Raw genomic sequence first — 26,457 nt, forward strand, 5'->3', positions numbered from 1 at the left:
CTATCAGTGGGAAAAATACTGTTTAGCAGTGAATCAACATTTTACATGTTTGTCACACAAAGACGCAGACAGGGGCTGAGGGTCTAATTCTCTAGTCTATTAAAGACAAAGTACAGTCTTCCTCTTTGCACAGCCAGCTAGGAGCCACAACATCCAGTCAATACTTACTCACACTGACCCTGAGTCAGAGGCTACAGCTGGGAAGTGGGTACAGTAGTTATTAGAGAGAAAAAGAGAGAGGATACAGTAAGCTCAGCCACTGCGACTGAGACAATGATGGGAGGATGTAGATGAAGGCGAGTGACCGTAAAGGCCTTGAAGTGACTCTTTCTCTGCCTTCAGCACCTGCCCATTAGCGGCCTGGGTTAATGACAGGTTGGCCCCTGTGTGGGTCGAGGGGAGGGGGACGCACTCAAAATGAGAGGGCACCCCCAGGAACGAGAGAGAGGAAAGAGAGGAGAGTTATTTGCTCCTCTGACAGCCATTCTTACCCCTGGCTACAGGTGTGCTTGAGGTACGGAGGGAACCTGTGTGTGTGTGAGAGAATATGTGTAAGAAAGACAAGGTTTGTATTTGTGTGTTTGTGTAGTCACGGTGTGGAGGGGGGTGAGGTGAGGGTGGCAGAGGGGAAAGTTGTCTCCAGTCACCTCGTATAACTTCACAAGGCAGTCTGACTTATGGTCTCCCGCATCTCTGGTTTACCTCAACATCCTCCTCAACAGAGAGAGAGAGAGAAAGAGAGGAGGGACTCTTTGGCTAGACAGTAGTTAATTTTTTTCCTTTTGAACTAACAATACAATTTGAGTGACTTTCATCAACTCAATACGTGTCATTTAAAGGTATCTAAACGCAGAAAAGTGGGTGACAGAGACAAAAAACAAAGAGAATGAGAGAGGGAGTGACTAAAAGCAAATGAAAGAGCTAGGGTTGCTAACATTCAGAGAGCTGAACTCTGTCCTTTTAATAATTACAAACTTCAAAGGCTGTTTCCTCGTTAAAACAGATAATTCTCTCCATCCTTTGAAGCAGGAGGAAAAGAGCGGGATGGACAGAGAGGGATGGCACTGTGTTTGTAGTGCCAAGAATTGAAATAAACAATGGGGACAGTAATCTCTTAGATGTGTTTGGTGACTAGTTTACAACAAGTGGAGACTGGGACGGGATGGCCATTTCCTTATTCCACAGAGAGAACACGTCGCTCTTGAAAAGAGATCAGATCGGGAGATAAACATGGAACAATAAGGGTAAACAATAGTAATTCAGAAACGGGCTTACAATTTTCAGAAAATATTTTGTATCCACCTTTACCGCCCCCTGTACCTCAAATAAACACAAATAAATGACGAAGAGAAATCTCCCAGGTTAAGTGTTTTTACTTCTATATGAAAACCTAGATGTAGAAATAAGAGACACATAACATCCACATTCAATGATAATGCAAACCAGAACAGGAACAAAAAGACACAGGCATAGCTCAGAACTACAGTATAAAACAATTTTATTTTTAATTCAATGTTAATTCTACACAATATTTTTTTACAGCATTGTAATCATTGCAGTAAGTAGCAAATGAAAGAAAAGCAAGCCACTGCAAAATAGTGTATATGGAAAGAAAGAAAATAAATTAAAAAAAAAAAACTAAAAATGCACATTTTTGTTGTTTGTTGCAGAGTTAACAGTGAGAACAACTCTGAATCCAGGTAAGACCTGAGAGTTGAAGATAGCATTCGTTAAATCAATAAATATTTAAATTAGGAACGTTTCCACTGACTGGATGGTTCTGTTTGTACCTGTGCTGTAAGTATGATCGCAATCACCAAGAGAAAGTAAAGGGAGAAAAGTCAAACAGCAGAGGAACGGAAAAGTATCTCAGAACTCTTGTTTGCATATCGACTAGTGTGTGTGTGTGTGTGTGTGTGTGGTGGAAGGAAAACTACAGTATTTGTAAATAAGCTCAGAGTACAAATGTAGAAATATAGAGCAGAACCCCCCCACCCCCCGAGTGAGCTTGTGCCGAGAAAAGGCCCACTGACAGCCTATGCACTCTCATCCTCTCTTTCTCCCTAATCTCGCTCTCTATCCCGCGGGGGATGCAGCATGGAGGGAACACAGTCATGAATTCCTCTAAATTACTAATCATTCTCATGTGTGTCTGATACCCTCCGACTGCTCTCAGACCCCTGTAACGTGTTAAACACAAACAAATGTGTGTGTGTGTTTTTGTGTGAACTCGGTTTCGCGGAATCTAGTGCCAATGACTAGGACAGTAAGGGTTTGGCTATTGTTGGAACACATTGGGGGAGCATTTGGGGTTGTTGTTGATGGTAACAGCAAAAAACACACACGTCAATCATCACACCGCCTAAGTACAGAGCATGCCCAGTGACCTGCTTAGTGACCTCTGACCTTTCGTTACCACCTCAGCCTTAATGGTACCATCACGGTCTGATTTTTAATGGCCAGGGATGAACTACACAACAGGATGCACTAAGTGATGACCTGGGGAGCAGAAAGGCAATTGGAAAACTGGGGTCAGACATTGTGTCCCACATACAGGTAACTCCCAAAATAAAGGAAACACGGGTGTAAATGAGGGACACAAAGTATATCGAAAGCAGGCGCTTCCACACAGGTGTGGTTCCTGAGTTTATTAAGCCATTAACATCCCGTCATGCTCAGGGTCATGTAGAAAAATGCACAGTTGCTCATTATTTTGGCTACCATGGCTAGAAGAGAACTGAAAAAGAGCGTCTGCTAAATTAACCAAATCTCAGAGACTGAGCGGTCTCAAAGAAGCATAGGGGGTTTAAAGAACACTTATGGGAGTTCTGTAACTGCACCTGAGACAGCATTTTCCACCACCATCAACAAAACACCTAATTATGGAATTTCACGTATAAGAATGGTGTTGCATTCCTTCAATAAAGTTCCAGACACTTGTAGAATCTATGCCAAAGTGCACTGAAGCTGTTCTGGTGGCCTAACACCCTATTAAGACACTTTATGTTGGTGTTTCCTTTATTGTGGCAGTTACCTGTACTTCCCCATTGTAATGAATAATAAATGGTTGCTGAGGATCACTTTGGGTGAGTTGTGATACAAGCTACCAAGGGCTTGGAGATCTGAGGAATGGCAGTATACACATGCTATAGAGATATTGCAGGCTCTGCAACAGAGATATTTAAAGGCTCTGCAATAGAGATACAGCCAGAGCTGTCAGTATTGAGCAACTCAATCCAATAGGTTAACTGGGAAATCCCAACAAGACAAGTGTGTCAGCAAGATGAGAGTCTAGCTCCGCGTTTCATCATTGGCTTGTATCTTTGTGACTGAGCCAATATTATGTGTCCGCTGTGTGCAGTCACACACACACACACACACACACACACACACACACACACACACACACACACAGCCTTCAGAAAGTATTCACATCCCTTTACTTTTTCCACATGTTGTTATTAAATTGAGATGTTGTGTCACAGACACAATAACCCATAATGTTAAAGTGGAATAGAAAATGTAAAAAATGAAAAGCTGAAATGTTTTGAGTCCATAAATATTCAACCCCTTAAGCCTAAATAAGTTCAGAAGTTAAAATGTGCTTAACAAATCACATAAATTGCATGGACTCATTCTGTGTTCAATAATAGTGGTTAACATGATTTTTGAATGACTACTCCTATCTATTTACCCCACATTTATCTGTAAGTTCCCTCAATCGATTAGGACATTTTAAGCACAGATTCAACTACAAAGACCCGGGAGGTTTTTCAATGCCTCGCAAAGAAGGGCACCGATTGGTAGACACAGAATATCCCTTTGAGAATGGTGAAGTTATTAATTAGGCTTTGGATGGTATAGCAATACACCCAGTCACTACAAAGATACAGGCGTCCTTCCCAAGTCAGTTGCCGGAGAGGAAGGAAACTGCTCAGGGATTTCCCCATGAGGCCAATGGTGATTTAAAAACAGTTACAGAGTTTAATGGTTGTGATAGGAGAAAACTGAGGATGGATCAACAACATTGTAGTTACTCCACAATACTAACCTAAATGACAAAGTGAAAAGAAGGAAGCATGTACATAATTCATATTTTCCAAAACATGCATCCTGTTTACAACAAGGCACTAAAGTAATACTGCAAAAAATGTGGCAAAGAAACTTTTTGTCCTGAATACAAAAAGTGTTATGTTCGGGGCAAATCTAATACAACACATTACTGAGTACCAATCTCCATATTTTCAAGCATGGTTGTGGCTGCATCATGTTATGGGTTTGCTTGTCATTGGCAAGGACTAGGGAGTTTAGGATAAAAAGAAACGGAATACAGCTAAGCTGTAAGCACAGGCAAAACCTGATTCAGTGTTCTTTCCAACAGACACTGGGAGACAAATTCACCTTTCAGTAGGACAATAACCTACAACATAAGGCCAAATCTACACTGGTGTTGCTTACCAAGAAGACAGTGAATGTTCCTGAGTGGCCTAGTTACAGTTGTGACTTAAATCTACTTGAAAATATATGGCAAGACATAAAAATGGCTTTCTAGCAATGATCAACAACCAACTTGACAGAGCTTGAAGACTTTTTAATGGGCAAATATTGTATAATCCAGGTGTGCAAAGCGCTTATAGACTTACCCAAAAAGACTCACAGCTGTAATCACTGCCAAAGGTTTTTCTAACATGTAGTCTCAGGGGTGAGAATACGTAGGGTTACATTTTTTTGTATTTTGTTAATGTTACAATTTTTCTTCCACATAAGTGTTTTGTGTAGATCATTGACCAACAATGATAATGAAATCCATCTGAATCCCACTTTGTAACAACAAAATGTGCAAAAAGTACCCATACACACATGTACATACACACGTATGCACATGCCTACCCCTCAGACAGTACCCCACGTCGAGCCCAGCCCTGACTCAGAGCTGTAAACTCCCCTATCCCATCCTCCTAGGCGGCGAATGAGGAAGCCTGACGTGCTTAGACAGGTGTGACATCACAAGTTTCCCTCCCCTTCGACTAACAACACACTCCAAATTACATGTCTGGCCCCATCTCCCTTTGACACAAGACACGCAAGAGAGAAGACAGACAGGATTCCATTCGGACTCTTCACACCTTCCTCACCCCCCCCCATGTCCCCTCTAGGAGACTTTAAATTATGTCTCCAATTACAACACACACAACCCCAAGGCTTGGCATGGAGACAGAAGTTTAGCGGTCTCATTAGTAGCAGGAGGAATTCCAATAAGATAATTAGCTATGGAGATGAGAGAGCGTCGGCAGTAAATGACACGAGAGAGAAAGAGGGGGAGGGAGGAAGAGAGAGAAGAAAGAAACAGGAAATAAAGTGAGAGGAAGATGGAGAATATACAGACAGACAGAGAGTGAGAGACAAAGAATCTTCGCGTCTTTAAAAATCCCCTTTCACTCCTCAGTGGCATACAGTACAAGTGTGTAAACTCAGTGTGACTTTATGAACGTCCTGCAGTGTAGCTCATGATGTGACTCGGGGAAAACTAAGGAAAATTCTGTTTGTAGAGGGTCCCACTAGGCATGTCTGGGCCCTCTCTCTTTCCCTAGGAGGAGGAAGAGGAGAGAGGTGGTGGTAAGCGGAATCTCCCTGCCTCTCTTTTTAAAACAGATGAGCACTCTTTCAGTTTGGCCTTCCACATTTTGGGTGGAACAATTTTCCCCAAACAGGTAAAGGTCCAAAAGAGACAGAGTGCGAAGGAGGAGAGGAAAAGAGATGGAAAACAGAAAATGGTACATTTTCTCCTGGTGGGCTCCTTTTTGGGACAAGTTGAATGAGATGACGTCACACTGCGATTGCGTCACTCCTCGCCCCCAGTCACGTGGGTTTTCCTGCTCTGTGAAGAGTCCGTTCGGAGTTTTGCAACTTTCCCAGTTGCCGGGTGTTACCAAACTTTGCCAGAGGTGTCAGTCGCTAGGCGCGGGTATGACGCTGATGTGGAGGAAGTTATCAGGGTGACTGAGGTGCTCGCTCAGCCACTGCAACGGGGTCTCCAGCAGGGGCTCAATCCCATGGATCACCACCTGGTAACGCTTGGATTCGTCTGTATAAGGAGAGAGAGAAGGGAGACATGGAGGGAGAGGGATGGAGTATGAGAATGAGCTTCAATTTAAAAATCCTTTTGACTGTGTGTCGTACTCCATATATTTATATTCCTACAAACAGAAATGCTAGGATATTCTTTAAACATCACTAGTCATTGATTATAGTGTGGGAGTGTGTGTCTGTGTGCAAGCGATAGTTAAGTGAGTGTGTTTAAGTTGTCCCTCTCACCTCAGAATGACCGAAGCCTCTCGGCTAGCGACAGACAGATTAATCAATCAGTGACCAGGCCTGACCCTGGGACTGACCACAGGTCACACAGCAAGACAAATGAGCCTCACTCACTCCGATGGCCCGACGAGGGGTGCCCGTGTGTGTTTGTGTGGAAGTGTGAGTTAGTATGATAATCTGCATGCGTGGAAGATTGACAGCAGGTAAACGTATCTGAATGGGTGTAAGTCTCAATGAACATATGTTGTATGTGTGTACATTGATGTCTGTAAGTTACTGGTTTTACTCAAAGCAACAGTAGCCCCACCCACTCAGAGACACTGGGCCCCAGGTCACAACCTTTCACCCACTCATATCAGAGCACTGAGGGGAAGGGCGGGGTCAAAACACTAGAGGGGGCAGTAGCCATGTCATGTTGGAGCTCAGTGTCTATATGACTACACACACATACACTGACCGTTTCTCCTTATACGGTACCAAAAGATGCATACTGTTGCATGTACACGTAATATCTGAACAACCGTTACAATCGAGTGAAGAATCCAGGGTTAGTAAGAAGCTCCTCAGGCACACCCACCACCTGCAGACTGGTATACAGTGTGGATATACAGCGCCGTGAAAAAGTATTTGCCCCTTTCTGATTATCTCTATTTTTGCATTTTCTTTTTAAAATTATTATTTTTTCTACTACCTTTTCTCCACAATTTCGTGGTATCCAATTGTTAGTATCTTGTCTCATCGCTACAGGCTACGGGCTCGGGAGAGACGAAGGTCGAAAGGCCATGCGTCCTCCGAAACACAACCCAACCAAGCCGCACTGCTTCTTAACACAGCGCGAATCCAACCGCACCAATGTGTCGGAGGAAACACCGTGCACCTGGTTAGCCACACACCTGGTTAGCCACGCTAAAGCTGTGATGAGACAAGGATATCCCTACCGGCCAAACCCTCCCTAACGACGCTAGGCCAATTGTGCATCACCCCACGGACCTCCCGGTTGTGGCCGGCTGCAACAGAGCCTGGGCTCGAACCTAGAGTCTCTGGTGGCACAACTAGCACTGCGATGCAGTACCCTAGACCACTGCGCCACCCGGGAGGCCCATTTTTGCATATTTTTGATACTGAATGTTAACAGATCTTCAACTAAAACCTAATATTAGATAAAAGGGAACCTGAGAAAACAAATAACTTTATTTAATTAACAAGACCCCTGTGTGGAAAAAGTCATTGCTCCCTTATACTCAATAATTGGTTGTGCCATATTTAGTTGCAATGACAGCAACCAAATACTTCCTGTAGTTGTCGATCAGACTCCCTCATCGCTGTGAAGGAATTTTTGCCCTCTCTTGCATGCAGAACTGCTTTAACTCAGCGACATTTGTTGGTTTTCAAGTATGAACTGCTCATTTCAAGTCCTGCCACAACATCTCAATTGGGAGTATTAGGTCTGGACTTTGACTAGAACATTCCAAAACGTCAAATTAGTTGCTTTTTAGCCATTTCCATGTCGACTTGATTGTGTGTTTTGGATCATTGTCTTGCTGCATGACCCAGCTGCGCTTCAGCTCATCGAAGGATGGCCTGGCATTCGTCTGGTCTGACACAGACCAGAATTCATGGTTCCTTCTATTAAGGCAAGTCATCCAGGTCCTGAAGCAGCAAAGCATCCTCAAACCATCACACTACCAACCCCATGCTTGATCATTGGTTTAAGGTTCTTACTGTGGAATGCAGTGTTCTACCTTTGACTCATCTGTCTATAGAACATTCTTCCAAGAGTCTTGAAGATCATCCAGGCTCTTCCAGGTGCTTTTTGACAGACTTGAGTCAACGTTTTGGATGAGATGGGTCCCATTATGATAGGGCAAAAACCAAACACTGCATTCCACAGTAAAAACCTCACACCAACGGTCAAGCATGGTGGTGGTAGTGTGTGTGTGTACGATCAATACACTCACAAGTACTAACATTCATACTGCAATAACACTTTCCCTCTCTCTTCCACATACTGTGCCCCTGGTGACAGCATCAGGCGCATGTGGGGGAGGAGGGGCGCTCCCCTGACACTCTCACTATGACACAAGGGAAATTCATCCCAAATATGCACAGCTTGAATATCTGCACACAGAATGTATGGTCTGGTAGGCCCTCTTATGGTTGTCATGTCTTTTTCAGAGGGCGGAGACCAACGTGATTAATCTGTATTTCTCCTCTGAAACGTTGTGAAAGCGCTGTGTCATAGTGGAAGGATCTTGAGTCCTCTAGATATAATTATATTGCGTATTTTCCATGGATCCTTCCATAAGGTGGCCAGAAGGCATGGGATATCACCTAGGTTTTTCTGGAATGTGACATAATATCAGGTGTCTTAGGAAGACTGACTGATGTTTTCACATCTGAATCACACTGTGCTGCTGTGAGCCATTAACATGGGATACGTTCCAAATGGAACCCCATTTCCTTCATAGTGCACTACTTTTGACCAGAGTCCTATGGGCACTTGTCACAAGTCGTGCACTATTTAGGGAATAGGGTGCCATTTGGGATGCATCCATGGCTGTTATACATTACTATGGTGTTTTGGGATTGGGGCCAATACAGTTGCGTTTGATTAATGTTAATGGCATTAATCAAAACACATAACTTTATTGACCCCAATCCCAAACACTATAGCAATGTATAACTCCATAGCAACCTATTTCCAAAGAGGAATATTGACCACCATAGTTTGAATAAAAATAAAAGATGACAAATTTGCACACACACTGCGGTTGAGTATTGCAGTGACTAACAGTCAAGACAGGTTTTGTTACTTAAGTATAGACAAGTCCAATTTAAGACACAACCCCATTCTTCCCTGCAGTGAGGCCAGCCAAGACTAAGCAGTTACACCAGAACTCAACCAACACACTGGTAGGCCAATAAGAAATATGTGTTAGGGGGAACTGACAGGTATAAATCTATCAATACATCTCTCTAGACCTGAAAAACATGTCTTGTGACGTCTCATAAGAGTAATTTCCTTCAGCAAGTTAGTTTGTTTTTTCATGAATATACTCAACTGCATTTAAAAGAAAGAACAGGGAAATGGAGTTTGCAGGTATACAATAAACAGACCATAAGGTATTAACTTGGAGACCTTTGTCTCATTTCTGCCTCCCCCTACTCAACACACCCACCGTCCCTCATATCAAACCAACCACTGAAACCCAGAACACCCCCACTCTCTGAACAGTGAGACAGCCCGTTTGATGAGAAGAGACTGGATTCGCCATTGATTCTGACTGTGGTGTTCTGTGTGGGCAGATTGGCCAATAGTTTCACTCCTTTGTTCTGTGGGCTGTACCATGAATGAGTAAAATCAATAAGAGTGGTGTGTAGGCGAGTATTGTTGGCGCGTGGGCTTGTCAGTCGGGGGGGATTTCTGCATTCTCCACTTATTAGAAATATCACCACAAAACCTGTTTTTCTTCATAAGAAACATGTCACATCTGTAAAGGACATGACGGGGGAATTCTCGGAAGGCTTTGACCCGCCGAGGCAACTCTTTCTGAGGCTTGTTCAATTGAATTTGTCCTGCGTCATACATGGGGAGAAACGTGTTACTGTTCAGACATATCTCTCCTATCTGTATCCAACCCAGTCAAACCATGTCTAATACCTTGGTCAAAACAAAGCGTTTGCAGATGTCAAAGCCGACCAACCGACTGCTAATCAGAATAAGATGTTGATGTTCGATTTTCCTGCGTGGGTGGAAGAACATCGGTCCGGTCCGGTAACAGTACGACTCATCTGAGTATCACGCTGCCATATGCTGGGAATCCCCAGTTAATATAACCCCTGGTTACATGTTTCGTTGGGTTAGTTCAGTTTGATGGGTTTCGGGGTGCTTGAAGGACCATTAAGGCTTCCAGACAAAACAGAGGGGAATGTTTAAAAATGTTGGTTTGATGTTAGAAACATCAGAGTCGAGTGCTGAGACGTCCTTATCCGATAGGTCCTCACAAGGAATCGGCTCCCAAGAATACGTCTGTGAACAATGCCGCCATTAGGCTGCCTGAGTACCCCCCCAGTCCCTCTAATCCAAACACACAGCTATAATCCCCCGCTATCACACACCAATCTCCCCAGCGAGGAAGAGAGGGAAACACAACAAACGACGGGAGACAAAGCAGCACTTTCACCTTTATCAAGACAAGCCACCACCATCCTCAGAGGAGAGCAGAGAAGGAATTGAGAAAAGAGATGATATAAGTACAGGAAGGGGATGAAAAGAAAATATAGTGATTCTTGATAAAGCAAGAGAGAGTGGGAGAGAAGGAACGAGAAAGAGATGTGAGGGAGGCAGACAGAGAGCGAAAGAGATAAAGGCCGGCAGGCAGACAGAGCAGTAGTAATTGTAGTGGTGCATTACACCATGCAGGTGATTCTCCTGCAGGTCCTCTGTCTCACAGCTCCATTGTCTGCTTATCTACTTCCTCTGCACAGCCCTCCAGACACTACCTGTTTAGGCTGCCTCGCTCTCCAGCGCTCCCTCTTCTCTACATGTAGCGCCGCTCCTCATTCCACTATGCATTTTCTTCCCCTCCCCCTCGCTTTTCACTCTTTCACATGAGGGCAACTATTTTCCCTCCTAGACCCTCTCCTGTGTTTTATATCTGAGCACTGATCTCGAAAAGTCCTCTTTTACTGTGTAAATAAAATAGACCTACATGTCTGATGTCTTTTATCATCTGGCTTCCTGTGAGATGCAGAGCACCCTTTGATAGCACAGTGAGGAAGAAACAGGTCTGCTTTCTCTTGTGGGACTGTGTGTGTGTGTGTGTGTGTGTGTGTGTGTGTGTGTGTGTGTGTGTGTGTGTGTGTGTGTGTGTAAGAAGTGTATGTAGTACAGGTGTAATTAGTGTTGTGCAATGTCTATGAGTAGGTAAGTACCGTCGTTGGGTATAGCCACGGGGTACACCTCCTTCAGCAGGTCCCCAAGTGTGTGTGTGTGGCCGTCGGGCGAGATGGGGCGAAACAACTTCTGGATGAACGGTCTGTCACTCATCGTCTACACGGAGAGAGGAATCAGAGCATGACAAATAAATTACATACAGTGCCTCCGGGAAGTATTCACACCCCTTGATTTCCCCCCACATTTCATTATGTTACAGCCTGAATTTAAAATGGATTAAATTGAGATTGTGTGCCTGTGATCTACACGCAATATCCCACAATGTCCAAGTCGAATTTTGTTTTTATAATTTTTAACAAATTAATCAAAAATGAAAAGCTGTAATGTCTTCAGTAAATAATTATTCAACCCCTTTTGTTATGGCAAGCCTAAATACATTCAGGAGTAAAAATGTGCTTAAAAAGTCACATAATAAGTTGCATGGAATTACTGTGTGCAATAATAGCGTTAAACATGATTTTTAAATTGATTACTCCATCTCTGTACCCCACACATACAATTATCTGTAAGGTCCCTCAGTTGAGTAGTGAATTCAAGCACAGATTCAACCAGAAAGACCATGGAGGTTTTCCAATGCCTTGCAAAGTAGGACACCTGTTGGTAAATGGGTTCAAATAAAAAAAGTTGACACTGAATATCCTTTGGAGCCTGGTGAAGTTATTCATTAGGATTGGATGGTGTATCAATACACCCAGTCACTACAAAGACACAGGAGTCCTTCCCAACTCAGTTTCCGGAGAGGAAGGAAACAGCTCAGGGATTTCACTATGAGGCCAATGATGACTTTAAAACAGTTACAGAGTTTAATGGCTGTGATAGGAGAACGATGAGAATGGATCAACAACATTGTAGTTACTCCACAATACTAACCTAAATGACAAGAGTGAAAAGAAGAAAGTCTGTACAGAAAAAAATATTCCAAAACATGCATCCTGTTTGCAATAAGTTACTTAATTAATTACTCAAGTACTTTTATGCAATAGCTTGACAAAGCCACACAATAGCTCTAATGGAAAATAATAAAATGAAGTGCTTATTCTAGGCTACAAGTCACGACTCGATTATTTCTGGCGCAGACCCAAGCCCTCGGGAACTGCGCCCCAAATGAATATGCCACTAAATAAGCCAAAGTCTGACGATTCAATCACAGGCTACTCCAGTGATAAAAGTTAGGTGCAATACAGGGGAGGCTGGTGAGGTGAAATCGGAGGATGAGCTCATAGTAATGGCTTACAGGTCATTATCAATAAAACGTCACAATACGTTCAATTTGGCTGCTGGGGGGCAAGGAAACCCACAGCTTTGCTAAAACCATTGTGCTGTTTTCAAGAGATTGTTAAATGTTATAACTATTTGATTTTAATATCAGCACCTCTTGAATAACATAGTCAGAGCTACAAAACAAGTGTGCACATTTAGCTCCATCATCAGAGTTACACAGCAAGTAACTGCATGCTTTTCGTGATCAGTAAACATCTGTTGATCGTGTCATTTCAGATATGTGAGGGTAGCCTCATGATATCTCAATATTGTCTGCCATTAATTGGACATTTGAGTGATATAAAGTGAAAGTGAACTATACCTGACAAGTGTAAGTGGCTTAGGTTAATTTTCCCATCCTTTGCGGGCTCTGCCTGTCAAACAACAGAAGGGTGCATTTGCAGATGTACTGTTAGCTGATGGTTACTTTGCAAGCTACCAGTAAAAACTTAGTCCAGTTGGCTAAACACATAGTGATAAGTAAACCTAATGTAGTTTCTCTCCAACTGCAGCGTAGACCTATCTAGTGAAGTTAGCTAACATGATTCCCTTTTTAACATGGTTTTTAATTGTTTAATTATGATTGCTGCTGACAGACATGACAGGCACCGAGGTAAAAATGTTTTTATAAAAATATAATTGGCTAGCTAGCTAATAACAGATTACGTCAATATGGCTAAAACTTTCAGTAGATGGCTATATTTGCTAAATGGCTATATTTGCTTGCCATCTATAATAGTGATGACAGTAGTCCGACTGACAACTTGACCAGCACGAGGACTTGCCGATGTCAAGCTCTTTCCAAAAGCCTAGTCTCTGATAAAACCAGATAGAGTGGGGCAAAAAAGTATTTAGTCAGCCACCAATTGTGCAAGTTCTCCCACTTAAAAAGATGAGAGGCCTGCAATTTTCATCATAGGTATACTTCAACTATGATAGACAAAATGAGAATAAAAAAAATCCAGAAAATCACATTGTAGGATTTTTAATGAATTTCTTTGCAAATTATGGTGGGAAATAAGTATTTGGTCACCTACAAACAAGCAAGATTTCTGGCTCTCACAGACCTTTAACTTCTTCAAGAGGCTCCTCTGTCCTCCACTCGTTACCTGTATTAATGGCACCTGTTTGAACTTGTTATCAGTATAAAAGACACCTGTCCACAACCTCAGTCACACTCCAAACTCCACTATGCCCAAGACCAAAGAGCTGTCAAAGGACACCAGAAACAAAATTGTAGACCTGCACCAGGCTGGGAAGACTGAATCTGCAATAGGTAAGCAGCTTGGTTTGAAGAAATCAACTGTGGGAGCAATTATTAGGAAATGGAAGACATACAAGACCACTGATAATCTCCCTCGATCTGGGGCTCCACGCAAGATCTCACCCCGTGGGGTCAAAATGATCACAAGAACAGTGAGCAAAAATCCCAGAACCACACGGGGGGGACCTAGTGAATGACCTGCAGAGAGCTGAGACCAAAATAAGAAAGCATCAGTAACACACTACGCCGCCAGGGACTCAAATCCTGCAGTGCCAGAAATGTCCCGCTGCTTAAGCCAGTACATGTCCAGGCCCATCTGAAGTTTGCTAGAGAGCATTTGGATGATCCAGAAGAAGATTGGGAGAATGTCATATGGTCAGATGAAACCAAAATAGAACCTTTTGGTAAAGACTCAACTCGTCGTGTTTGGAGGACAAAGAATGCTGAGTTGCATCCAAAGAACACCATACCTACTGTGAAGCATGGGGGTGGAAACATCATGCTTTGGGGCTGTTTTTTTGCAAAGGGACCAGAACGACTGATCCGTGTAAAGGAAAGAATGAATGGGGCCATGTATCGTGAGATTTTGAGTGAAAACCTCCTTCCATCAGCAAGGGCATTGAAGATGAAACGTGGCTGGGTCTTTCAGCACGACAATGATCCCAAACACACCACCCGGGCAACGAAGGAGTGGCTTCGTAAGAAGCATTTCAAGGTCCTGGAGTGGCCTAGCCAGTCTCCAGATCTCAACCCCATAGAAAATCTTTGGAGGGAGTTGAAAGTCCGTGTTGCCCAGCAACAGCCCCAAAACATCACTGCTCTAGAGGAGATCTGCATGGAGGAATGGGCCAAAATACCAGCAACAGTGTGTGAAAACCTTGTGAAGAAAACGTTTGACCTCTGTCATTGCCAACAAAGGGTATATAACAAAGTATTGAGATAAACTTTTGTTATTGACCAAATACTTATTTTCCACCATCATTTGCAAATAAATTCATTAAAAATCCTACAATGTGATTTTCTGGATTTTTTTTCTCATTTTGTCTGTCATAGTTGAAGTGTACCTCTGATGAAAATTACAGGCCTCTCTTATCTTTTTAAGTGGGAGAACATGCACAATGGGTGGCTGACAAAATACTTTTTTGCCCCACTGTAAATGTACGTTGTTTGCTTAGCTAGCTAGTTCAATTTCAATTGGATAGGCTACCCTCACACATCTGAAATGACACGATCAATTGATGTTTAGTGATTATGAAAAGCACGTTACTTGCTGTTTAACTCTGATGATAGAGCTAAATGTGCTCAATTGTTTTGTATGGAATAATCTAAAATGTGTAGTTCTGACTATTCTTTTCTGGAGATGATGATATTACAACTAAAAATGTATAACGTTTTAACAATCCCTTGAAAATGGCATGCAGTTGTCAATGGTTTTAGGGGATCTCCTTGCCCCCCAGCGGCCAAATCAAACGCTCTGCACCGTTTTGAGACGTTTAATTGATAATGACCTATTGAAGACAAGAGTCCACCTACAGACAAATCTAGTAAAATATTAAAAGTGGTGCTTGCTACCCAGTCTCTGATCTGAGGGCAATGAGAAAGGTGGCGCTTGCTGGATATGGTCCAGAAGATCAGGTGTTCGCACACGGACACCGGCGATTGGGTTGCTATCAGTTCTGGGAAACCAGTTTGTCTATCAGTTCAGGGAAACCAGGGGCCACCGAGGTGACAAACGGCGAGTCAGACACACAATAGCAACTAATCATGGGAGCTGTGAAAAGGAAACAGGCAACGGGAGGGTTTGGGTAACGGAGCTGTAACTAACACCGCCGGGCGCATGGTAGGGAAGGTGGCTCCAAAGGCACGAAGCTGGCTCTTGGGTTACCAGAAAGAGTGACTCACTGACAGGAATCGCAGAGTTTGTGCGGGATTATGCCGGGAGCTGGAGTGGAGAGAGTGCGATAAGTGACAGCTACTTCGTTGCATTTTTAAAAACCGCCATGAATAATTGACCCGGGTACCATACAAAGAGGGGGCCATTGATCCTGGAGAGAAGCGCGATACTCTTGGACAGTGACACTTTCTTTTCAGTTCGTGTGACACCAGAGCTAGCAGAGTACCACCTGGCGACACCCAAGAGCGATGCGTCATTAACTCTCCAACGATGAGAGGTCGGGGGAAAAGAGACTCGCTCTCCTTGACTGAAGCAAGCAAGGGGACTCAACTCATAGCCTAATTGCCGGTGTGGATTAAATCCGACTAATTGACAGTAAACTGGTGGCTGAGGTGCACAAATGTCAATCGATATAATCATTATTATTATTATTATTATTATTGGCCCATGACATGAATGGGAAAAAGCGGTGAGGGAGGAGCGCCCTTCTCAAATGGAACAGTGATGTGCGCTGCTCGGTCATGTTGTCAACAAGGCAGCATGGTGCATCGTCTAGAAACAGCTCTCTTTTCCATAAAAATATATGTTTGAATTTTCAAACTAGATTTAGTTTGGAAGGCAGTTACTCCACGTGCTTAATTTCATCTAGTCTTGGCTACGTCACTTTTGTTTTGAGCCTACTTTACCGTGGGCTTTGAACGGGGACCTGGATCACTCCCGGGAGCCAGCCCGGTCCAAAATGAATGCTATTCACTTTTCACCCGGTGCAAACTCCTCCCACCGGGGTAACCCGGCCCAGATAATCAAATCCCCCTCACTGAGTGAGTCAGTTGGAGAGAAAGCATTGGCTCTGTTCTCACTGAGCCCAAGACCTTCCACTGGTAAATAAAAATTCCAAGGAGATTTTTTGGAGTTCTCATTTTCCTCAACCACTGAGGCACCATGTAATTTACAGTATACATGTAGGCTACCTCTCATGGAATTGGATGCCCTTACGTTACTTACTTTTTGCAAATCCAATCAGTTTTCCACGTTGATTCAACGGCATCACATTAATCTTTTGGGTTAAAATGACGTGGAAACAACGTTGATTCAACCAGTTTTTGCCAAGTGGGATTTTCATTTTACGCCAGATTGAGTGGCTTTGACACTTTGTAACACAGTGGCGTCACGTTTGGAGCTGGAAACAGGCGGCTGAATAAGACTGGCGCGTGCAATCACCAAGTGCGCACAATGGCGCTCTAGGACGCACACGCATAGACACAGATAAATCCATCCCCTCGAAATCTCTTCCCTTTTCAAAAAGGAGCACAGTCTAGCGGAAGTGAGTGCTTTGTTATTTAGAGTCAATATTGTCATTAATTATGTCTGCATCAAAAGCAGCACATGTTATTTACACTAAAGGCCGCAATTTGTTGTCAGAGGGGGGCCTGCAGGTTGAAATATAGTCATCGATGATGACTACTGCATCCGGACGCGGGATAGCTTTGTCCACCTTTGGATAGCTTTGATAGCTTTGTCTGCCTTTGGTTCAGTTAACAATGCCTCTGTGGTTTTACAACCACTGTTTTATTATTGTGTTGGACCGTTTTATTATAGGAAAAATAAAAACCACTTTGTTGAAGTGTGAAATGAGTTCCATATGTACCTAGTTTTGGGACAACATCGGGAGTCTGTGTATTGTCGAACCAATACAAATACTCCCAACATTGTGTCCCAAAGCTAATTTGTACCAAGCTTTTGCATGTATTTGTTTATGATAGCCATATATCCACGTGAAGGAATTCACAATATTATAATTGAAGACTAGGCATCACATCACATTTTCCTGGAAGTGGCAAAAAATATTCATCATCTCATTTTGTGGTAACATTTTGTTTCCTTTACTAACTTAAAAGTCAATATAGGCCAAGACATTTTATAATGTTTTAGTCAACACTTGAATGATATATTTTATTGTTCTGTTTGGTCGTCTTTAATTTTGAATAGATTTATGATTGTAACATTCCAGTGAAAACATTGAGAGATTTTATGAGCATAAAGGCTGACATCTGTTATAACACAGCAGCAAAGCCCTGACAACCTACTCGGATTCCCATGGAGAAATGTCCACATCAATCTATATTCAGCAATATATCACTAGAACCCCTTCACAACAGACTCGTCCAAACATGCCTTCATTTGTTTATTCTTGTTGAGAAGAGATGGCCTCAAATACTATGGAAAAAGGTAGGCAAAGCTATATAACAGTCGAGCTGATCCGAGGGCTTATTCAACGCAGTCTTGGGTAAAATCATGCCTGTTCCTGGCGCACAGTGTCCCCACGCAGTTTTCCTACACTATGGGATAAACATGGCCTAATGTTTTCCAGACCTTCAGGGAGAGACACTGGTGCTTATTCATCTTTTTGAGGGAATTTCATCCGAGTCATGGATGGCGGGATCCCCCTTAGGAATTCACCTGTGCCCGCGTGCATCCCACGGTTTGGGCACACTTCATTTGAGTTGCCCACATCCAACTATAAACTTGTCAAACGAATCGCTCGCCAGGCACACGGTCAGAAAAAACATTAGGCTAACACATTTGGAGTTTAATGGGTGGGTGATCTCTGGGAAAATATGAGGGTTGTTTGATTTATCTGCTGTTATCAAAGGAGTTTAACAAAATACAATTTTTGGGGAAAAAAAGTTATTCACTGAATATCTTCAGGAAATATTTTGCAACTGAGCACTTGGGTTGTTTCTGTCACTGGATCACAATAAATTACAAGCTTACTAACAATTTAAAAGTTGCTTAACAGCAGCCCACTTTAAGCCACAGGACTTGGTCGGTATTCTATTCATGAAGCGAAGCGCCTTACTAGTCCGCCATACAGCACCATCTACGGGACAGTTCAGGTACTACACTGCATCGTCATAATACCAGGCAGTGGAGTGACAATTCATTCATGAATGTGTTGATAAGCAGTTTGTGCAGCACATTTCAGTTGTAACATTTTATTTTTGTGTACTGTGTATTTTTTTCCATTCTTACTCTGATTTCCATATTCACTTAATGCTTTCTCATATTCCTAAATGCACTATCGTGTTCTATTTGCTTATCAGATGGTAAAAGAGTATTCTTTCATGACTATGCATTGCCGTATTTGCGACCTGACGTATTTTTTGCATCATCTATTAACAGTACCAATGATGCCACACTGCAGGTCACACTGGCTGTGATGTCGACATGGCATGTATTAGCCCATTTACCAGGTATATCCTGAAGGGGATGTAGCGAAAGCCTCCCTCCTCTGTGGGGTATTCCATCAGCTTACGGTTCATGGCCCAGAACTGGTCAAACTTATCTGAGGAACACAACACAACTACATTTACATACAAACTGTCCCCATCTCCTTTTATGTTTTTAAACCAGCTCTACAAGGCTTCTGAAACTCTGTTAACCTGTCTTGGTTTCTAACACCCCTCCCCTGTATCTCACTTTCACACAATTTTAGCTTTTGAAATATTTCAGATCTGTTTTCTCTTCTGGGTGGAGTTGTAACTGTCTCTTTCTCTCTCTGTTCTGGTTATGGAAGCCTCCAAAATAGTATATTTTGGTAAGTGAGAAGAGAAAAAACTTTGCAGCTGAGTCAAAGACAATGTTCAGAGAGTGTGGGTGGTGTGGTTTTGACTGGTTGGCTTGGGGGTATGTAAGTTGTTGAGTAGAGGGGCAAAATAAGGGTACAGAGTCCCAAAGTCAATATTTACACGTGTGTGTGTGTGTGGGTGTGTGTGTGGGGGGGGGGCTCACCGTTCTGCAGGCCCATCCACAGCTGCTTGTGGTCTTTCTTCTGCATGTCGTTGATGACCTGGCTCTTGTGTTTGAGGGCATCCGCCTCCTTGATGCTGGACATGAAGTGGGCCTCGATCACAGAGTTAGAGGGGCAGTGGAGCAGGTCACGCTCTGGGAAATTCTACCTCAGAGAAACCACACAGGCAGGACTGCTTTTTAACCTGTTAGTCCTATAGGGGCAGTATTTCATTTTTGGATAAAAAGACGTGCCCGTTTTAAGCGCAATATTTTGTCACGAAAAGATGCTCGACTATGCTTGGAATTGATAGTTTTGGAAAGAAGACACTCTGACGTTTCCAGAACTGCAAAGATTTTCACTGTGAGTGCCATAGAACAAAATCTACAGGCAAAACCAAGATGTTTGAGTGACCAGGAAATCAACACGATTCCTGGAGGCACGTTTTCCATGATCTCCTTATATGGCTGTGAATGCGACAGGAATGAACGGACACTTCCTATCGTTTCCCCCAGGTGTCTGCAGCATTGTGACGTATTTGTAGGCATATCATTGGAAGATTGACCATAAGAGCACTACAATTACCAAGTGTCCCGCACGGTGTCTGCGTGGAAATTGGTGCGCAAAAGTCAGGTCCCAGTATTTTTCCATCCGAATCAGAGAAGAATGCACGCTTCTAGGACTGGCATTTCAATGAAGAGATATATGACAAAACACCTTGAGGATTGATTCAAACAACGTTTTCCATGTTTCAGTCGATATTATGGAGTTAATTCGGAAAAAAGTTCGACGTTTAGGTGACTGAATTTTCGGTTAGTTTCGGTAGCCAAATGCATAGTAACAAAACGGAACGTTGTGTCCTACACAAGCATCTTTCAGGAAAAACTGGACATCTGCTATGTAACTGAGAGTCTCCTCATTGAAACATCTGAAGTTCTTCAAAGGTAAATTATTTTATTTGATCCCTTTGCTGGTTTTTGTGAATGTTGCGTGCTAAATGCTAACGCTAAATGCTAAGCTAGCTATCACCACTCTTACACAAATTATTGATTTTCTCTGGTTCTAAAGCATATTTTGAAAATCTGAGACGACAGGATTGTTAAGAAAAGGCTAAGCTTGAGGACAGGCATATTTATTTCATTTCATTTGCAATTTTCAGAAATCGCTAATGTTGCGTTATGGTAATGAGCTTGAGGCTGTAGTCACGATCCCGCATGCGGGATGGGGCGGCCTAAGGTTGACCGATTCATCGGTATGGTCGATTAATTGGGGCCGATTTTAAGATTTCATAAAAATCTCTAATCAGCATTTTTGGATGCCGATTATGGCCGATGACATTGCACTCCACGAGGAGACTGCATTGCAGACTGACTACCTGTTACGCGAGTGCAGCAAGGAGCCAAGGTAAGTTGCTAGCTAGCATAAAACGTATCTTGTAAAAAACAATCAATCCTAACATAATCACTAGTTAACTACACATGGTTGTCCTGCGTTGCAAATAATCAATGTTAATTTATCATCGAATCACAGCCTACTTCGCTAAACGGGTGATGATTTAACAAGCGCATACACGAAAAAAGCACTGTCGTTGCACCAATGTACCTAACCATAAACATCAATGCCTTTCTTCAAATCAATACACAAGTAGATTTTTTTAAACCCGCATATTTAGTTAAAAGAAATTAATGTTAGCAGGCAATATTTACTAGGGAAATTGTGTCACTTCACTTCTTATGAATGCCACCCGTTAGATAAAATACGGAATGGTTCCGTTATGATAGTTTCCGGATTTGACCATATTAATGACCTCAGGCTCGTATTTCTGTGTGTTTATTATATTATAATTAAGTCTATGATTTGATATTTGATAGAGCAGACTGACTGAGCGGTGGTAGCAGGCTCGTAAGCATTTGTAAGCATTTATTCAAACAGCACTTTCCTGCATTTGCCAGCAGCTCTTCGCAATGCTTATGTTTATGACTTCAAGCCTATCAACTCTCGAGAATAGGCTGGCAAAACTATAGTGTTTATAAGAACAACCAATAGTCAAAGGTATATGAAATATAAATGGTAGAGAGAGAAATAGTCCTATAATTCCTATGATAAAACCTAAAAAACTTCTTAACTGGGAATATTGAAGTCTCATGTTAAAAGTAACCACCAGCTTTCATATGTTCTCATGTTCTTAAATGTTAGCTTTTTTACATGGCACATATTTCACTTTTACTTTCTTCTACAGCACTGTGTTTTTGCATTATTTAAACCAAATTGAACATGTTTCATTATTTATTTGACACTAACTAGATTTTTATTTATGTGTTATATTAAGTTAAAATTTAAAAAAGTGTTCATTCAGTATTGTTGTAATTATCATTATTACACACATATATAGAAAAATATATATGTATACTAAATACGAGAACATGTAAACTTCTTCAATGCTAGTTAAGGGTACTATAGGCCTAGTTATTATGTTTCACATTGGATTTATTAACTACAAAAAGGTAAGAAGTGTTTTAAATGCTGGTGCCGCTCTGCACACACAAGCATGTTAGATAGCTAGTTCAAAGTTCCTCCATAAAAGATGCTCCTCCTCGGTATAATTCTGTGAAACTAATTCATATAATGCATGTCATAACAAGATGCCCAGCGCTTCACGCCTCCTCTTCAACCGTCTCTCGCTCTCTCCACACCCTCAAAATGTTTGTCACATCTTGCGCCATTGGCTACACATCTGTCCATCATGCATGTAAACAACTAGCTTGTCGCACTGATTGGTGAAGTAATTTAATGAGCAAAATGTTAAAAATAGACACTGCTCAAAAAAATAAAGGGAACACTAAAATAACACATCCTAGATCTGAATGAATGAAATATTCTTATTAAATACTTTTTTCCTTTACATAGTTGAATGTGCTGACAACAAAATCACACAAAAATTATCAATGGGAATCAAATTTATCAACCCATGGAGGTCTGGATTTGGAGTCACACTCGAAATTAAAGTGGAAAACCACACCACAGGCTGATCCAACTTTGATGTAATGTCCTTAAAACAAGTCAAAATGAGGCTCAGTAGTGTGTGTGGCCTCCACGTGCCTGTATGACCTCCCTACAACGCCTGGGCATGCTCCTGATGAGGTGGCGGATGGTCTCCTGAGGGATCTCCTCCCAGACCTGGACTAAAGCATCTGCCAACTCCTGGACAGTCTGTGGTGCAACGTGGCGTTGGTGGATGGAGCGAGACATGATGTCCAAGATGTGCTCAATTGGATTCATGTCTGGGGAACGGGCAGGCCAGTCCATAGCATCAATGCCTTCCTCTTGCAGGAACTGCTGACACACTCCAGCCACATGAGGTCTAGCATTGTCTTACATTAGGAGGAACCCAGGGCCAACCGCACCAGCATATGGTCTCACAAGGGGTCTGAGGATCTCATCTAAGTACCTAATGACAGTCAGGCTATCTCTGGCGAGCACATGGAGGGCTGTGCGGCCCCCCAAAGAAATGCCACCCCACACCATAACTGACCCACCGCCAAACCGGTCATGCTGGAGGATGTTGCAGGCAGCAGAACGTTCTCCACGGCGTCTCCAGACTGTCACGTGCTCAGTGTGAACCTGCTTTCATCTGTGAAGAGCACAGGGCGCCAGTGGCGAATTTGCCAATCTTGGTGATCTCTGGCAAATGCCAAACGTCCTGCACGGTGTTGGGCTGTCCACCTGTGGACGTCGGGCCCTCATACCACCCTCATGGAGTCTATTTCTGACCGTTTGAGCAGACACATGCACATTTGTGGCCTGCTGGAGGTCATTTTGCAGGGCTCTGGCAGTGCTCCTCCTGCTCCTCCTTGCACAAAGGCAGAGGTAGCGGTCCTGCTGCTGGGTTGTTGCCCTCCTTACGGCCTCCTCCACGTCTCCTGATGTACTGGCCTGTCTCCTGGTATCGCCTCCATGCTCTGGACACTACGCTGACAGACATAGCAAACCTTCTTGCCACATCTCACATTGATGTGCCATCCTGGATGAGCTGCACTACCTGAGCCACTTGTGTGGGTTGTAGACTCCGTCTCATGCTACAACTAGAGTGAAAGCACCGCCAGCATTCAAAAGTGACCAAAACATCAGCCAGGAAGCATAGGAACTGAGAAGTGGTCTGTGGTTAACAACTGCAGAACCACTCCTTTATTGGGGGTGTCTTGCTAATTGCCTATAATTTCCACCTGTTGTCTATTCCATTTGCACAACAGCATGTGAAATGTATTGTCAATCAGTGTTGCTTCCTAAGTAGACAGTTTGATTTCACAGAAATGTGATTGACTTGGAGTTACATTGTGTTGTTTAAGTGTTCCCTTTATTTTTTTGAGCGGTGTATATATTTCACAGGTTAAAAAGGAACAGAAAGGAACTAAATAAACCTGTACTTTTTTTTGGTTTGAACCGGTTAATAACTTTATTTTTCAGGTCGGAACAGTGGAACGAAACAGGGAAGAAAGTGGTTCTGTTCAGAACGAAACGATTGAAAAATGATTTTGGTTCCAATCCCTGCTATATACAGGACAGCATCTGGAAGATTCTACATTTGGAGCAGCAAATATAGTTGCTGCTCCATATGTACTGTGTTAACTTGCTGCAAAACAAATTCTGTGTTGTACCTTAAAGTGCACAGTGATGCTCCAGGGCAGGGCAGTGTTGGAGGCATGCAGGTCAAACAGTAATCCGATTGGATAGTGCCTGAAATTAATAAACACAGCCACATCAGTTGAGAAAACATGTCAGCAGAGCTTCATTCTTGTCCAACTCTGAATCATAATGAGTTATCCTCTCCTTCACCTTGGGCTGGATCTTAAGTAACCGATTAATACGTTTTAGAGAAAATAATTTAAATCAACCCCTTATTTACCCAAAGGTCTGAGTTAAATGTGTATGTCACTTTAAGATTAGGACTCATGTCCAACGCTTGTGTTGGGCTGCCACCTGGTGCCTGAAATGTAAGACTGCAGTTAATCGGTATCTAGTCTCCTCATTGATGATGATAGGAGGCGAGTTGATATGCTTAATTGTGATCTCTAAAATATTTACTTTACTGCTGTGCTAGGACACTTATTTCTATGGAGGGGCACAGGGAATTCTAACCATTATATTCACTAGTAGTTCTTAAAACAAGTAAATAATTGACATAGTGCTCACAGTTCTAATTTAAAGCTCACCCACCATTTGAGTGAGGTTCCCTCGAAATCAAACCACATCTCCTCTATGTCCTCAGCCTTCATGACCTTCAGGAAGTGCTTTTTCACCTTGTCTGTGACCAGAGTCAAGTAGCTCATCCTTGGCAGGAGTAGCTAAGGAGAGAACAGCAGAGAGGTGAGAAGTGAGGGGCTCAATCTAGGTTCCCGCAAGAGTCCATGGCTCAAGCCGGCTCAGTAGTCATGTGTGTGACCTGAATTAGCTAGATCTATGTCACAAATGCCATGTCCATTGCACATGAGGTTGGTCACACCTTAATTGGGGAGAACAGGCTCATGGAATGGCTGCAGAGGAATGGTATCAAATACATGGTTTCCAAGTGTTTGAAGCCATTCTATTGGCTCCGTTACAGACATTATTATGAGCCATCCTCCCCTCAGCAGCCTCCACTGGCATTGTCCGGCAAAGCCACATCAGTTTTTAAAAATTGTATATATAGTACTAGTCTGCATGTCACACTTACATAGAAAGGTTCGGCCTCTCTCTCTGTGATCTCATCCTGGTAAAGTGTGAAGCAGGTCGGAATCCGACCAAACCAAACATCTCGCAGCACGTCCTTGTCATCTGCCATCCTCCCGTCGCTCCCAGTGGCACATAAAGGAAGTATTCTCTAGCTACAAACTACCTGTCATCAACAGATTAAAGGGTCAGTCTTGGATTGGTACATTCATTTTGGGACTTTTAAATGAATGTTACATACCCATTGATTCTTGAAGAGTTTAATTGATCAATTCCTCATGAGTTTAATTGTTAACTGTCCTACCACACCGGAACACAAAATATGAGCTTGTTTTACTTGGTTGTTTGTAAACCAACCCTGCATAACCTCACAACATGGCTAAAACTATAATTATCTGTCTATGAGTGGCCGTTGTTGTTTGAACTCCAGATTTTGCACCAATGACAGTCAGTCTCATGAGAGAGTACACCAGAATGGTAACATTCGAAAGCTCTCTACAGAACGTGTCAATCAAGCGCTCTTTTGAACCAGTCAATCACAGCTCTGCAAAGATCTTACCAGTTTGTGAACACAACTTCAACTAGCCAGCGTTAGGCTAGTGGAGAAATACAAAGTGCTAGTTAGCTAGATACTGTAACTAACTAGCCACGACTTCACTGGTGGTGAGGATAAGATAATAAGATTACATTTAACATAGTTAATTAAGCAATGGTGTATTAGTTACTTTGCAACGATTTACATGTAAATGATTATGTATTGACTTGCTAGCTAGCCAACTAGCTAGATAGCTGCGTACGCTACCTAGTCTCACTGGCACCGGCAGGAATAGTAGCGAGGCTGTGGGCACATTTGAAAGTTCCCCTAAACAAGTGGTAGGACAAGGAGCAGATCATTACTAAAAGTTGAGACAAATTATGAACAACATCTTACTTTTCTAGAGCGTTTGTAACCAGCTGCGATTAAGGAAAATGGCCGTGGTGGTGTTGTCATTCGTCTATCAAGGAAAAAAAGCAAGGAAATCCCCTTTCCCCGACGAGGTGTAACCTGCAGTATAGAGTGGCATCCAGCGTTCATTGTAGTGTATTACAATAATCATGTCGAGATGGTTGTATTCAGTGCAAAGATTACCTATAAAGTTGTTGGTTAGTGACGACAATTTTGATTCGCCTAGCAATCGATAAGTAATTGTGTAGTTATTGGTAGTTTCATTTACAGCTTGCAAACCACTGACATTTTCTTTAAGGACAACAAATATGGCGCCTTTCACGAT

The 26,457-nt window shown here is 42.7% G+C and overlaps 1 protein-coding gene across 3 annotated transcripts; it reads right to left on the reverse strand.

The window, feature by feature from the left end:
• Window positions 1-1,481: 1,481 nt before the first annotated feature.
• LOC118367522 (autophagy protein 5-like) lies at window positions 1,482-26,436 on the reverse strand. Of its 3 annotated transcripts, XM_052494405.1 has the most exons (9): window positions 26,316-26,436; window positions 26,118-26,231; window positions 25,191-25,352; window positions 24,695-24,822; window positions 24,136-24,214; window positions 19,483-19,645; window positions 18,942-19,036; window positions 11,251-11,368; window positions 1,482-6,085 (listed from the first exon to the last, which is right to left on the reverse strand). In XM_052494405.1, the coding sequence occupies exons 3-9, from the start codon at window positions 25,296-25,298 to the stop codon at window positions 5,949-5,951; spliced, it is 828 nt and encodes a 275-aa protein (XP_052350365.1). In that variant the 5' UTR covers window positions 25,299-25,352; window positions 26,118-26,231; window positions 26,316-26,436; the 3' UTR covers window positions 1,482-5,948. The 3 variants fall into 3 exon arrangements, with proteins under 3 accessions (XP_052350365.1, XP_052350367.1, XP_052350366.1); XM_052494407.1 differs by lacking the exons at window positions 26,118-26,231; window positions 26,316-26,436 and adding an exon at window positions 25,989-26,100; XM_052494406.1 differs by lacking the exons at window positions 26,118-26,231; window positions 26,316-26,436 and adding an exon at window positions 25,428-25,587.
• Window positions 26,437-26,457: the final 21 nt, after the last annotated feature.

Source organism: Oncorhynchus keta, chromosome 34 (assembly GCF_023373465.1).
Source record: "Oncorhynchus keta strain PuntledgeMale-10-30-2019 chromosome 34, Oket_V2, whole genome shotgun sequence".
Lineage (NCBI taxonomy): Eukaryota > Metazoa > Chordata > Actinopteri > Salmoniformes > Salmonidae > Oncorhynchus > Oncorhynchus keta.